At 36.0% G+C, this 14807-nt stretch overlaps 1 protein-coding gene across 4 annotated transcripts in view; it reads left to right on the forward strand.

Moving 5' to 3' along the window:
• The window catches only part of LOC117413677 (contactin-4-like), a 153034-nt gene that overhangs the window by 40863 nt on the left and 97364 nt on the right, over positions 1 to 14807 (forward strand). For all 4 annotated transcript variants that reach the window (XM_058988690.1, XM_058988688.1, XM_058988691.1 and 1 more), the window contains exon 3: positions 11954 to 12080. In XM_058988690.1, coding sequence (XP_058844673.1) covers positions 11954 to 12080 — 127 coding nt within the window. The remainder of the gene's footprint in view (positions 1 to 11953; positions 12081 to 14807) is intronic.

The following is a 14807-nucleotide window of genomic DNA, read 5'->3' on the forward strand; positions in this document are numbered from 1 at the left end:
TAAATGCAGTAAAATAGGGGGCAGATAAGAGCAAGTAAAGCGCATTTAAGGAAGGGTGATAAGTGTCCCAGGCGAAGAACAGAGGAGTTCTAAAGGTGCTTTCTGAAGAGGATCCGTGACTTAAGATGGCAGCCATATTGTGGCCATGTGACTTTTTGATTTCCAGATGATAAAGATGTAACCCTTAAAATATCAGAATATTATGGGTATTAAAAAAAACAAAAACAGATAGACCCATCAGCTCTCGTATATAATACTAGACTATGAACCACTGAAGAACCTCTGTCTTTCTCCTAAAAAAGAATAAAAGAAAAATACATTTAAATATCCTACCCTTTTGGATAAATCGCAGGAAGTTATCCCTACACTTGAAAATATGTAGAAATGATTTTTTTTTATATTTAGGGATTGTGGCCCCTAATGTCAGCTCCACCTCTAACATTCAAAACACTAAAAGGTTTATAAATCGGTAACAGTTGAATTAGACCAAAATTGGATAACAGGTTTAAAGCCTAGCAACAAGTCAACACAGTCACTGACTGAACAGTCACTGTCTTTCAAGCTTCAGGGCTACAATGCATAAGAATATAATACAATACAATAGGTTTTGCTTATAGCAGATAGGAACTCTTAGTCTGTCTGGATCTGTTTCATCAATTCTACTGAGACAACTGTCCAATATACATAGAATATATTGTGAAACACACCTTAATGCTCTGCTGATTCAATTACAGGTTGTAGGTCACTCCAAGGAAGCCTTTGCTGGACCATGATTTATCATTTGCTGGCAGGTCAACTGTAATTCAAATCTCATTTGTGTTTTACAGAATGTAATAATGTTTGTCTAGGTATATTAATTCTTCTGGAAACACATATACCAAACATAACTTTCCTTCACTGCAGAGCATAGGTCTTTGGCCTTTTTAATTATTTTAAGGGGTCTGTGTTAGGAAAATATTCATAAGATATACATTATTTTGCAAAAAAAAAGTGCCTTCATCGGTATGTAAGCAGATAAGGGTAGATGTACGAGTTCCATCAATAAAGTATTCTAGGCGACGGAAGGTTTGAGGTGTGCCAAGTAATATCCATAATTTAGTGCCTGTCTTAATAGGAAAGTGCCACTAAGTAATGGTTTCAATTACAATGTGTTGATAGCAGGGATGTTTTAGCGTGGGATTCTGATGGTCTTAAGACCATACAGTACATTAAAATGTTGAACACCATGGTGACCATACAAAATGTGAACTTTTGGGTGCTTGTAAAGTGCTGGGGGAAAAATAAACATACAAAATAAAACCAATTTTAAGCATATTCAAATTGTTGAGAAGGGGTGAAGGCAAAGCCATGGACTTTGTAATCCCGACAGTACTAAAATGCTAGAAACACCGCTGGTTGACACTGGTCAGTAACTGATGTATACTATAGATCTTGTAAAGAGAGCTACTGTAGAGGTGAACAGCAACCTTATTGCAAATTACCAGTCCATAAAAGCAAATTCATGTGCCATTAATCAAGATGAAAATCCCTTGGTGGAGACTGAAGAATAATTATTAAATATAACTCTCTAATGAGAGATATTCCCAGAACGAGTTAGCTAATATACACGTTCATGCATATGAACAAACTAGAAACTCAAATAACAGCAAATAGATCTTAGTAATTGTCATCTTACTTTGTAGAATATGGATTGTAATACTGTTTAATACCAGGTTTTACTGATGGAATTAAGAGTTTATTAAAGATATGCAGTATAGTGAATAAAGCAAACAAGATCTGGAAGTGCATTGAATGAAGCTAACAAATAAACAGCAAGTACCCACAAGTGTTCTGGAAACACGGAAGTCATTACTAACTGTGCATAACCCCTAAATGAGTAGATTTTTCATAAAGGACTACGATCATTTTAAAGTATCCTAAGAGTCATTGCCTTACCTCACCAGTTGTTTTTATAAACATGTTTCATTCAAGCATAAGCTGCTAGTATAGCTAGGAGAACTCTGTTTTTCTGTTTGAAAAGATAATCTCTCACCCAATGGACGTGGCTGATTTTGTATGCTCTAGAAATGTTGTTATGAAAGGCTTAAGATATAATTCAAAAAGTAATTGGGACATCTGCTGCCTTTGTATGCATAACAGTAATGCAGTACAGTATATTAAGTCAGAATCTTTCTTCCATGACTAGCTTTTAATCAGTGTATAGCAATGTATTCTAAAGTACCACACTTTGTTCTTCTATTACTGTAAAACAGGATTTTTTTTTGCAGCAACTTAATTTCTCTAATGGCCTTCAAGGTCCATTTTTGCTGCAATAAATGTTTGCACTTCTTTTTCTTTTAATATACGGCACATGTATGAATAATATATTTCAAGGCACATTAACTTTGCAGATTTTTAATATAAATGTGAAATTAGCAAACATTTCTTGCTCGCGAAATTTTCTTGTTTTACAGTACTCAATATTTAAAGTGAATGTAACTGCTTACTTTGATTGAGTGCAGAACCAGATAAAAAAAAAAAAAAGTTTTGTGGGGGGGACACATAACACAGATCTGACTAAAATACATAATAAAATAACTCCCTCTCTATAATGCACCTGTAGTGAAGCAAAAATGTAACTTTCTGTGAATTAACCATGCATAAAGCACCGTGTAATCAATATTTTTTACAAAAAAAAAAAAAAGATAACATTCCCACTCGTGGATCATTATAATTAGCAGTTTATAAACTATAAATAGTCTGGCTAAACTAGGGTCGGGAGTTCAGTTCAAAGCGACAGACAAGCAAACCAAGTGCGAGAAGGAGAGCGGGTCGGGCGAGGGGAAGAGGGGAATGGGCTCGCCCCAGGTTCGGCTGCCGGAGCGGGGCTGAAGCAAAGCTGAAGCGTCTCGTCTCCCAGAGAAAACTGCAGCTCCTCTCGCAGCAAAAAAGTAAATACATTAGGAAAGATAACCACGTCATAAGCCTGATATTTATTTAGTTATAAAACGAATGCTGAATAAGATGTCTGTGTTATAAAGTGCCAGCGCAGCTTTTCTTCAGTTCAGATACAGTATCAAAAGGGAGAGACAGAAACGGAAGTTAGACTGAGAAGCTGTTTACAGTTTGAACAACACCGGTACTGTATTTACTGTAGAAATATTGCATGAATCACTAGTATAGGGAATTGGGGGACATGCTGTAGGAGCATTATATCCGAGGCGCGTTATAATCGAGAGCCTTATAGCGAGGGACCACTGTGTGTGTGTGTGTGTGTGTGTGTATACAATCAGTATTGTTGTTCAAGAACTAAAATGACATGAAAATCAAGGTCATCTGCCCTTTTTTCTTTCTTCAGTAAATATTAGCCTAAAGGGAGTACAGGCAGTAAGACAAGAGCCATTAAAGAAACCCCAGATGTTGTGCTTTATTATTAGAGGCTTACACTGTGAATCACTCCAGTGGGCACTGGGACTAGCAAATATATACCCTCATGTAGTCAACTCCTTCTGTGGCTTTTTATTCATGCTGAAGTAAGCTCAGCAAATTCATTTGCTGTCAGCTTGTATTGAATTTAAGATTAGTATTTATTTTGGTTGTAAAGAGGTTTGCTTTTCTGCCTTAAGGCCTGGCTCAGGCAAGAACATGAGATAAGACTTTTGGGAATACAGGTGAGACAGTGAAAATAAATTTGATTTTAAAAAGCTCTCTTTTCGCCTACTTTTTATCTCTCATGTTTCAGTGCTATAGATTGTACTGGACCAGTCTGCCCAGCAATGGTATTATTGTTATAATTTAATTATTTAGCAGACGCTTTTATCCAAAGTGACTTACAAAATATAAAAGTATATACATTACAGGCAATACAAATGCAAAACAAACACATATAAACAATATATACAAAATATTTCTAAATAAAGAAAATACAAAAATAAATATAAATAGCAATTTACAAATAAAGATCGAATAAGTGGGTTTTGAGAAGGTGGCAAAAAGCAGTAAAAGACTGAACAGTCCTGAGGATAACTGGTAGCTGGTTCCACCACAGGGAAACCAGGGAAGAGAAGGAGCGAGCACAGGAGGAAGGAGAATGAAGGAGCGAGCACGGGAGGAAGGAGAGTGAAGAGAAGGAGCGAGCACGGGAGGAAGGAGAGTGAAGAGAAGGAGCGAGCACGGGAGGAAGGAGAGTGAAGAGAAGGAGCGAGCACGGGAGGAAGGAGAATGAAGGAGCGAGCACGGGAGGAAGGAGAGTGAAGAGAAGGAGCGAGCACGGGAGAAAGGAGAGTGAAGAGAAGGAGCGAGCACGGGAGGAAGGAGAGTGAAGAGAAGGCATAACAAGTCAACCAGTAGAGGATGAGCGGAGAGGGAATATAAGGAGACACGAGGGATTGGAGATAGGAAGGAGCAGTATGATGAATAGAGCGATAGGCAGTCTATAATCTGTAATCTGATAGGCAATGGTAATCTGTAGTCTGGCCTCTGATTGGCCCACATGCATCTAATCCTGTAGTGTAGGGGTGGCCAACCATGGTCCTGGAGAGCCACAATCCTGCAGGGTTTCTGGGTATCTTTAAATCAAAGACCTGGAATAAAAATAGTGTTAAATTAAGTAAATGAAATGTTATGTACCAGAAGACCCTGCGGCTCACCAGGACCAGGTTTGGCCGCCCCTGCTATAGTGCTCAAAAGGAATACATCAGACTGGTTGCTTATAATTTTAATACAAAAAAATATATAAATATGTTACCACTTTTTGTAATGGCAGATAAGGGTTTTGACTAATGCTCAACGCCATTAAAGGTATTTGTCTACTTTACTTTTTTTAATTCAAAGTGCAAGAGTTAGTGTGCAGCATCAAATATATGGAGAAAAAAATAGGTGACTAAAATAGGCTCTAAACACAGTTTCAGGCTTTACAAAAATAATAAACTATAATTGAGTACTGCTGCTTATTATTATTATTATTATTATTATTATTATTATTATTATTATTATTATTATTATTATTATTATTATTATTATTTTCAGTATGTTTTTCCCAGGATGCCCAGCTTCCCTTTTCCCTGTTTCTTTCAACTGCAAATGGAATTTCAACCAGTTTGTGTGATGATAATTGTCACTTTGATAGTAAATTGATTTTTAACCATGCTGAAGCATGAGAGCACGGTCAGAGAGTAACAGCTTTTTTCAATGCTTGAAAGCAAACATTGCTTTGAAACTGGCAGCAGATTGGAAGAGAACAATGATGCATTGATGTGTTTATCTTCCTGTTTCAAATAGCTTTGAATAGTATTGCTGCTGTTTGCTGAGATCCTCACATTCTCACAAGTGTGATTGGTACATTATTGTCTATAATTGACAAGTTTGTTGACAGTTGGGCTATACATTATCAGAATAAATTATACCTTTTTTATTCATATACAGCTATGGTCAAAAGTTGTGCATCACCTAGAATTTTAGGATTGAGACACACTAATGAAAAAAAACTTTAAAAAAAAACTGCATTAACATAATTTAGATTTTTTAATTTAACATCATATAAATCAAAGAAACTTGAACATGATATCACAGAATTCTACAAGAAGCCATACTAGTAGTAAAGTATTTGTTAGATTTTGAAATATCAATTTTTTTTAATTTTTGGCAGTTTTTCATTAAGTATATGGAAAACTACAAAGCGGTATGTAATTCAATATGTTAACGTAATATTATTCAGTGGGTTTAATTCAACTTTATGATTCTAAATGAGTTAATTATGTAGGGTGATGCTAAACATTTGGCCATAGCTGTAGATTATATCTGGTTATTAGCACCGTCATTATTATTTCCCTTTGCCTTGTGGCAGTGATTATTTTAATGGTTTTGTCAAAAAGTGAGCTTACTGGTTTTATATGTTTTAAATGAATGTGAGATTATGGAGAATCACTCGAGTATTTACTCCTGCTGGAAATATGCAGGAAAATAAAATACTTAGAAGAAAAAAATACAATTCTATGTTAATAACAACAGCATGGGTGTATATAGCAGTACATGCCATACTAATAATAATAATAATAATAATAATAATAATAATAATAATAATAATAAACTCTAATTACAAATGGCATGTTCATTGCACAGATGTATTTAACTAATAACATCATGCTGTTGCAGTTACTGTGTTCCCTCAGAAGGTTAAAAGAAAGTTACATGGTATAGATTGCATTATAGTGCATAACGACTATGAGAAAGCAAAATGCCTGAAGCAACCAACAACAGAGGCATTAGAGAGGTTGCATCATACCTAATTGACCCTCCAGTCAGCCTCCTGAGAAAGGCACATTCATTCATTAGCCTACTTTTAAAATGCATTTTTTCTTCATTAATTAACAGCAGACAGTATATTGCCTGAGCTTGTCTAAGTCACTTTGCAAGTATGTATTTAGCGGGAAGTTAAGTATTAATTGATCTTCAGTAAACAGGACAACATTGTAACATATTCCCCAAATCCCTTGCTGAAGTCCCAGCTTTCACTGTTTATTGGAGTTCAATTTCTTTGCATGTTTTTTGTCCTTGATAAAAGCCTGTTGGTATACCTTGTGTTATTTACATTTAAATATGTTTTTGAATTTAAAGACATGTTATCCAATTTTCCTCAGACACACTCAGAGGTCACCACGTGAATGAGCTTAAAGAAACAACTGTGCTGGCACTACCGGACCTTGATAAATGTGTCTTCCAGGGTGTTTTTTGGAACACTGGGGAAGGGATGTCAAAAGGATGCTATATAAAGGAGACAGTTTAGAATTATTGGCTATTTATACCTGAGGTATTGAGAAAAAAAAGGAACAATTATCTTTTACAAACAATTGTGACCTGTGATTTAAAAAAAAGTCTAATCTGAACGAACTGTAAATACAACATTAGAGCCGTCAGTAACATGAAAAATGCACCTGTACAAATGCAAATGTGACATTTAGACAGATGGACAAATGCCTTCACATCCTCTTGTATTCGGATACCAATTACTTGTATTCTCTATAGAGAACAAAAAAAAAATCTAAGTGTGACAGGGCAGGCAGTCACAAAGACACACAGACAATAACTGTACACCCCTAAATTATGATGAATTGATTAAATTGAGCTGATGAAGATTCTTAGCAAGTCTGATCATAATTGGACATATGCCTGCCTCAACTATTTCCCCGTTGACATGGATATACATCCCCATTGGCGGATGAAAAAAAAAATCATAAAAAAGGATTGAAATCTATACTATAGCAGAACACAAAGCTAAAGTGAACAATTCAAGACAGCATTGGCATGCTGTGTATGACCCCTGGAATGACATGTACAGTGTTAAGATGTTTTTTGTTTAAGTGAGTACCTATTATTTTTATGCCTACAATTCTATTCAGTTCTATTCTGATGCCAGTACAAAGGCAAAGGAACATTTTCAGAGTGAAACCTAATGGTGTTAATAGTGCAATATTTAACCACTCCTTCCTGCAGCTAAGTTGTTTCTTACTAGTTTTACATTATTATTATGTGTTTATTTAGCAGACGCCTTTATCCAAGGCGACTTACAGAGACTAGGGTGTGTGAACTATGCATCAGCTGCAGAGTCACTTACAACTACGTCTCACCCGAAAGACGGAGCACAAGGAGGTTAAGTGACTTGCTCAGGCTCACACAATGAGTCAGTGGTTGAGGTGGGATTTGAACCGGAGACCTCCTAGTTACAAGCCCTTTTCTTTAACCACTGGACCACATAGCCTCATTCTTCCATTCCACTCAGATTTGTCTTTGTACCTGATTTAAAAAGGGGCCTTTAGTCTCTGTAACTCTTCTATCTTTATGGAAAGCAGTTTTCTGTTTATGTTTAATTCTTTTTTAGTATTTGTCCAAGACAGACTCTAATAGGGACATTGCTATCAAGCTTTGCCAAAACAACAATGAAGACTTGTTCATTAAAAATATTAATGATAGTCTATACTGTTTCAGAATAACTAGTTACTAGGTACTCTAGACAGCATTCAGCTGTGGTGTTCCTCTTGAGAGGCAATTATATTATGAATGTCTTAGAGTGTTAGGTGGAATGACGGAATCATTGCTCCCTTGTCGATGAGATGGGCATGCCCCTGTTATTTGATGAATTCAGCAATGGGGACAAGTGTATACAACTAAAACCCACAGTACACACATGTAGAATAACAATGAAGTCCTTCAATAACATCATTATTTTATCAGTTTAAAATTTAGACAACTTTTCGACCACATACATTTTTTTAAGTTCTTGTCAAAGTCAAGTTTCACATTTCTAATACAAAAATACCTTTAAAATCTGATTCTGGGAATCAAGTAGGCATGTGTTACAGGCATGCACATATCATTGGTTTCTTTCTACATTCTACTGCATGTGTAGTCATTATTGAGTATCTGATGAGGTCATTCTGGCTTGGGTGTGACTTTGTCTACTGTACCTGTTCCTTCAGTAAGGGCAGCAGGTGTGAGATGGCTCTGTTAAATTATAGTATTGTTTTGCTTTCGCTCTCCCAAGGGCTGGAGCATCTGTTTTGGGGAACTCAAGCTGGCACCATTGTGTGTAGCTTAGTTTGAAGATAAATGGTCATGTCTGGCTAGATAAAGTCTGGCTGTAGTACAAGGGCACTCTTGGTTAGCCTTGATGCAGAGCTGGTTAAGCACTCAGTTGCATTCCAGGTTGATGCTCTCTAGGTAGAGCGGCTGGTGGAAACCATTTCCTTAAACAAGTGTGTTGCATCACTTTGGGATTTGATTAAGTGTACTGAGACTTGTGATTACGTACTGTCTTGGTGGGTGGAATTTAAGTCACAGACACCAAAGGTTCAAACAGTCAAATCTAAATCCCTTGTTAATAGCAGGCAGCTCCCTCCTTTAAGGAGCTAAAATCCAATCTTATATTTCAAAGATTCACCTATGCTCATTACAGAATGTTAAATGAAAGTCAACAGCATACAACCCAATACTCCATATCCATATTGATTTCAAATAACAACCTTCATTTCGCAACCCCTCTACATTTAGCTTACATTGGGGCTTAGCTCAATATCAAGGCAGATGCAATATAATACATTTCTTTCTTGAAGGGTGATGAGAACTGTCAAAACAACTGCTCACCTATCCAACAGTGCAGGAGAATCAGGGACTAGTTTGAAAAGTGCACCTGAGACTTCATTCAGCTCCCCTGGCTTGTCCAATTGCTTTACCTCTACCACATGACCATAAAAAACCTTCCATAAGAATGTTTAATCCTCAGGAGGTTTATCTGAAGATGGAACCAATACATTGGGAAAGTTTGACACAACGGGTGTCTCTTGGCTTGATGGTGTTTCAGAAATGTTATGCTGAAAACCGGCAGAACAAAAGTTCTGCTGAAAACCTGCAGCATGTAACATGCATGCCCTTTTATACTTGCACTTTTTTAAAATCACTTATTTTACTAAACGTTCATAGAAAAAATAAAAACTAAACACAAACTTTTACTTTTTAATAAAGGGGTCTGCAGATGTGTTGTTTTTCTATATTTGCTAAAGTTGTTCAGCCAGGGCAGTGTTAGAAAAAATGTGTGGGAATTAAAAGCTCCCAGTTAATACTGCTCCCTCTCTCCACAATGGAAACGTTTCAGTTGTTGGACAGATTCATAAGGAGTCTGGATATAAATTTGCATTGGGGCTCGACGCTAAACACTGTGGTATACAGTCTAAGCAAAGTATATGTAAAAAAAAAAAAGAGAACAAGTCATACTGATTGGACACTTCTATGTAGACTGATAACCCTGTTATTTTAAAAATAAGTTTACTGTCAGTGTTGGGACTTCAATTAGGAATTCTACTACTCAGTTGAATCTCAGTGGGCTATCTTTCATTTGCCTTGAGTTTACAAGTGAGCCAGAGTTTGTCTGTACTGTCTCCAAGAGCTGGAACTGCTTTTTAAAAAACAACATCTGCCTGAATTGACCTACTTATCTGTAACTTTGATATTTTATAGAATAATACCTGTTACTTATGTAAGCCCACACTGAGTTCTAGATGAGTTAAAACCAAGCTAAACCTTTTAAATATGCTTAACAAGTTGCTTGAAAAAAAAAAAAAAAGATAAAATCTCTAATGTAACATGTGTCATTCCACTGCACAGTAAATGCAAACATAGCCAAAATACTGAAGACAACTGTTGACATTAAAAAAAGATGTAGTGTATACACCCTGGCTGACCTAACATAAAAAGTTGTGTGTTTTTACAATGCTTTACCATACTTACCTGTGATTTACCTGTTTTCCATGCTTTGCCATCCTTTTGATGTGCTTTTACTTTATTTACTATGGATATTTTTGTACAAACGCAACTATTTCACAGTTAGGTGCTTATATAAGATTTCTTTCACTTTTAACACAATATTTAGAGAATCATTATTTACCTTTTGTAAATACGGTACTGTAAACTGCTTTGGCAGGGAATCCATAACCTTTATAAAGGAAATACTTATACTTCGAACATTTTTACTCTGAAAGGAAAAACAAACTAAAATGAAAAAGAAATAACTTGTAATACAACTACAAACACACTACTGTCCATTTTATTAAAATTGAATAGAATTGTGGTTTGGTAATTGTATTAGCTACATCTTTCTTTGCTAATGGTGGTTTGGAATACAGTTTTGAGAAGAGTATAGTGCTCTGCAAATAAACCAAATATTATGTATATTTAGTTTTACCGGATAACTCGAATTCTCATTATATTGCAGATGGTTTCTTAAGTAGCATTCATATTTTTCAACACTTAGAAAACACAGTTGAGTTGTTACAGTTCATAACCATTACAGTGCAAAATGTCAGCCGATATGGATATGGAAGTACTGTAACATCATTGGCTTTCGTATAACATAACTGTACCCTGCCCTCCAGCATTGCTAAATCCTATTAAAATCCATTTCACACAAATCAGTATGCTGTGATAAAGCTTGACTCATAAATACACTCTTGGACTGCATTTCTAACTGTTTAAAAAGGTCATAATGCACACAAATGAAACATTTTGCTTTATATACTGTAGTTAATAAGTAAGTTGAGTTGAGGGTGAATTAATTATACTGCCATGTAAGCAAGCACCAAGAACGTAGGTGCAGAATTTTACACCAGTGAAGGACACAGTATGCAAAGTGCTTTGGACCATTTTCTAATTATAATTTATTTATTTATTTTGTTCAGTATTTTTCTTTTCTTTTTTTCTTTTACAAATGGCTTGATATCGTCAGACAGAGTCATTCCCGTAATTTGAGTCTTTGTAAAGTCTGTTCAGCATGCAGCATATAGTTTCTATACTGCCTTCTGTTATCGTTGGAGATGGCTTTAGAATCATAATACAACTAAATAGGGATGTGGGTTTGTCATATAACTGCAGGCATCAAAATACCTTTTGAAAGGTCTGGATGCTACTGAGTTGGCCAACGTGATGGATGGTGTGAGCTAACTCATGCATTGAGGTTCTTTTAGCAAGTTAAAAAAACAGTTGAAAACGAGACATCTTTAGGACTAATGGAGCTTGTCATCATACTTGTGAAACCTATTTAAATGAAGGTAAAATCTAGCCACATTATGTCAGTTATACTGACATGGTACTAATTGCCCCTATACCTTTCCAAACAGAATCACTCTGAAGGTGTGATGGAGGGACAGGTTGATAAAAGGCAAATTAATAGGGTTGCTTGATTAGGCGAAACTCATACGATTGAAATGCAGACCTATTAAGCCACAGCGTTGCGTGAGGTGCTGCATTTAATTCACATTACTGTTGTGGCACTTTGACATTCTGAATGAATTGATATGGGTTGTCTGCCTGGGGTTTGCTCACTTAACGGTTTACCACTGTTTGCCTGTTGTTTTCTTTGACTAATTGCCTATTTTGCAAGCAGCCTGCACGTGTAATCTAATCTAGATTACTTTCTTCCTTCCCACAGACAACATTGCCCTACATGGACCATCCTTCACACTGCAGCCGAAGAGCATTGTTTTTCCAGTTGATTCCATGGATAATAAAGTTGCTTTTAATTGTGAAGCAAAAGGCAACCCACCACCATACTACAGGTACAATACACTCAAATTATGAACAGAGATGTTAACATAAAATGGATTCCAATACCAGAGGAATTTAAGGGTCTTTGGTTTTTTTTTACACCAAGGTCATACTCTACCGTAAAGGTTGACGGTTTTTTTGTTTTTACTGATGTCATTTTCTATTTTCATCTTGTGCTGATTTATCATAAAGGGACTACCAGTGTACCTTTTAACAATTACAGTATTTACAGCATCTGTTCCTAAACCCATGTACATAGTTTTACAAATTATACAAAGTCAATATCTAGTAAAGCAAGCGAAAAAATGCTAAATGTACATTTCTGGTTTCTGTATGCTGTGCCATAATATGGTTGAAAAAGCTGCTTTAGGTCTTTGAATTAAAATTGTGAATGTGTGCCTCTGTTTGTTCAAAAATATATGCCCTAGAGAGGCTGCTATTCTCTAGGGATTAATAGGAAGTAATGTATTGGCTCAGGTGCTCCTGCAGGTTAAGTAGGGAAAAATCAACATGGACTGTTTCTCCTCAATCCACTACAGTGACCTAAAATAGACACTTGCAGTGCAAGCCTTTGTCCTCCAGGAGTCTGTAGCTTATTGACATCCACTCGTGCCAAAGAGGAATTTTACTTGCTTGTAGGATTGGAAAATTCCTTCTGACTCCGTTTTTCTGAGCTTTTTATGTGGATTTCTGTGGCGTGGAAACATATTATTATTTATTTCTTAGCAGACGCCCTTATCCAGGGCGACTTACAATTGTTACAAGATATCACTTTATTTTTACATACAATTACCCATTTATACAGTTGGGTTTTTACTGGAGCAATTTTAGGTAAAGTACCTTGCTCAAGGGTACAGCAGCAGTGTACCCTACCAGGGATTGAACCCACAACCCTCCGGTCAAGAGTCCAGAGCCCTAACCACTACCCCACACTGCTGTATGCTGTGCCATAATATGACATTCCAAATTGGAGGGGTGTGGGGTCAAATAATTGGGTACAAAAAAAAGAAACAACTTTTGTAGGAACTTTCAAAATGAAATGGGGAAAAAACAAACAAAATCAAAGCAACTTCTATCCTTCCATCCTTTTTGCAGCAATAATAGGCATATATAATCCCAACAGCCACGTTTAAACTTTTGATCCTGTACATTTCCGAGAAAAAAACAGGAGATGGAAATTTAAGCCAGAACAACTGATCTATTTTTAGACACATACACAGTGTCATTCGTGTCCGAATGTGATAATTCTAGGACAATGATGTTAAATTTTTACTGTGTGACATTTATTAAAAAAAAAAAAAAGTAATAAAAAAAGAGAAATTAAAACAACACAAAAATCAATTTGCTATATTGCATGGTTGGCTGCCTGAGGGCAGCACCATGCTTTTCAGGGTCAAACCTGATTGATACACATTGTACATGGATATATGTCAATAAAATATAATCTTATGGCAACAGAAGTTGACCCACTCCATTAATTTGATTTAACTGTGCATTACATGTTAATACAGTATGTCTTATGAGATGAGTGAATCGCATCATTGCATCCACTATCCATCAGGAAATGTTCGAGACAAGACGAAGGAATGATTGGTCCATTTATAGTAATAGTTGGGGTCAAGCCAAGTTAAACAGTGTCCTGTTAAGGGTCCCATTAGGAACTGCAAAGGTCATTTACCAAGTTGAAGGAATGGTTTAATGGTCCCCATTATGGTTTAATGGTTTAATGGTCTGCTCCTGATTCTGTACTTCCTGACTTCACAAAGCTAGTGGATTGCACAGAAGGTAACAGAAAATGAACAGACTTTTGTGCAAACTCGACAAACCCCTCTACATGCACATGTGCCAGATGGCACCATGCTATATTTTGGGACATAATTCCATAATTAATGCCATTGCTGATTAGATGTTTGGATTAAAAGCCAGGGTTTTGGCAGGAAACACTTTAGTAAATAAAGCTGTCTCTTTTGATATGCTCATTGAACTTTGTGGTGCTTTACTTCTGATATCTCTATCTGGTCTTTAATACACAAGACACAAATAGAAGTGATTTTAAAAGCACTATCCCTTAAATGGAAATGAAAAAAAAAACATTGTATTTTATTTTGTTTGAGAATTTCATTGTGAACACCAATTCCTCAACAGCTTTAGTCAAACCTGTATTAAAAGACAAGATAATCTGCATGTCTATAGTGACTCCCTAGTACACTGTATTTGACATTATAAGTCACCTTCCTATTGTGAACATTATGAAGACATCACATTTCACTGAGGGTGGCCTCTCGTGCAGCATGATCAAAATAAAAAATAAAAAAAAACAGCATAGGTACCATTCTAAACATGATAAAAAAAACACACACACATATATGTATATATTTGTAAAACTGTAAACGCAGATACTGCCAGCAAAGGCTGAATTATTACAGTCAGCACATCGGAGCAGGTAAAATCGAGAACCATTGCTAACAAAATAAATACTAAATTCTTTGCTCTAAAAGATTATAATAATGTCAAACGAGTCTCCATTCTGTGAGGAATGACTTGAGGAGAGGTCAGGGGAGTGCTCTTACAGCTGTATATCACAAGCAGTTTTGATCAAATTAGATTCAACTTTTTTACAGATCATATAATACACACTCAATTTTTGAATACTGTAACCTTTTGACCCTCTTTAGTCTTCAACATTGACTTATTTAAGGAAAGAGATAAAAGTTTTTTTTCATTAAAAAATAAGTGAC

The sequence above is a fragment of the Acipenser ruthenus genome, chromosome 16 (genome assembly GCF_902713425.1).
Source record: "Acipenser ruthenus chromosome 16, fAciRut3.2 maternal haplotype, whole genome shotgun sequence".
Classification (NCBI taxonomy): Eukaryota; Metazoa; Chordata; class Actinopteri; order Acipenseriformes; family Acipenseridae; genus Acipenser; species Acipenser ruthenus.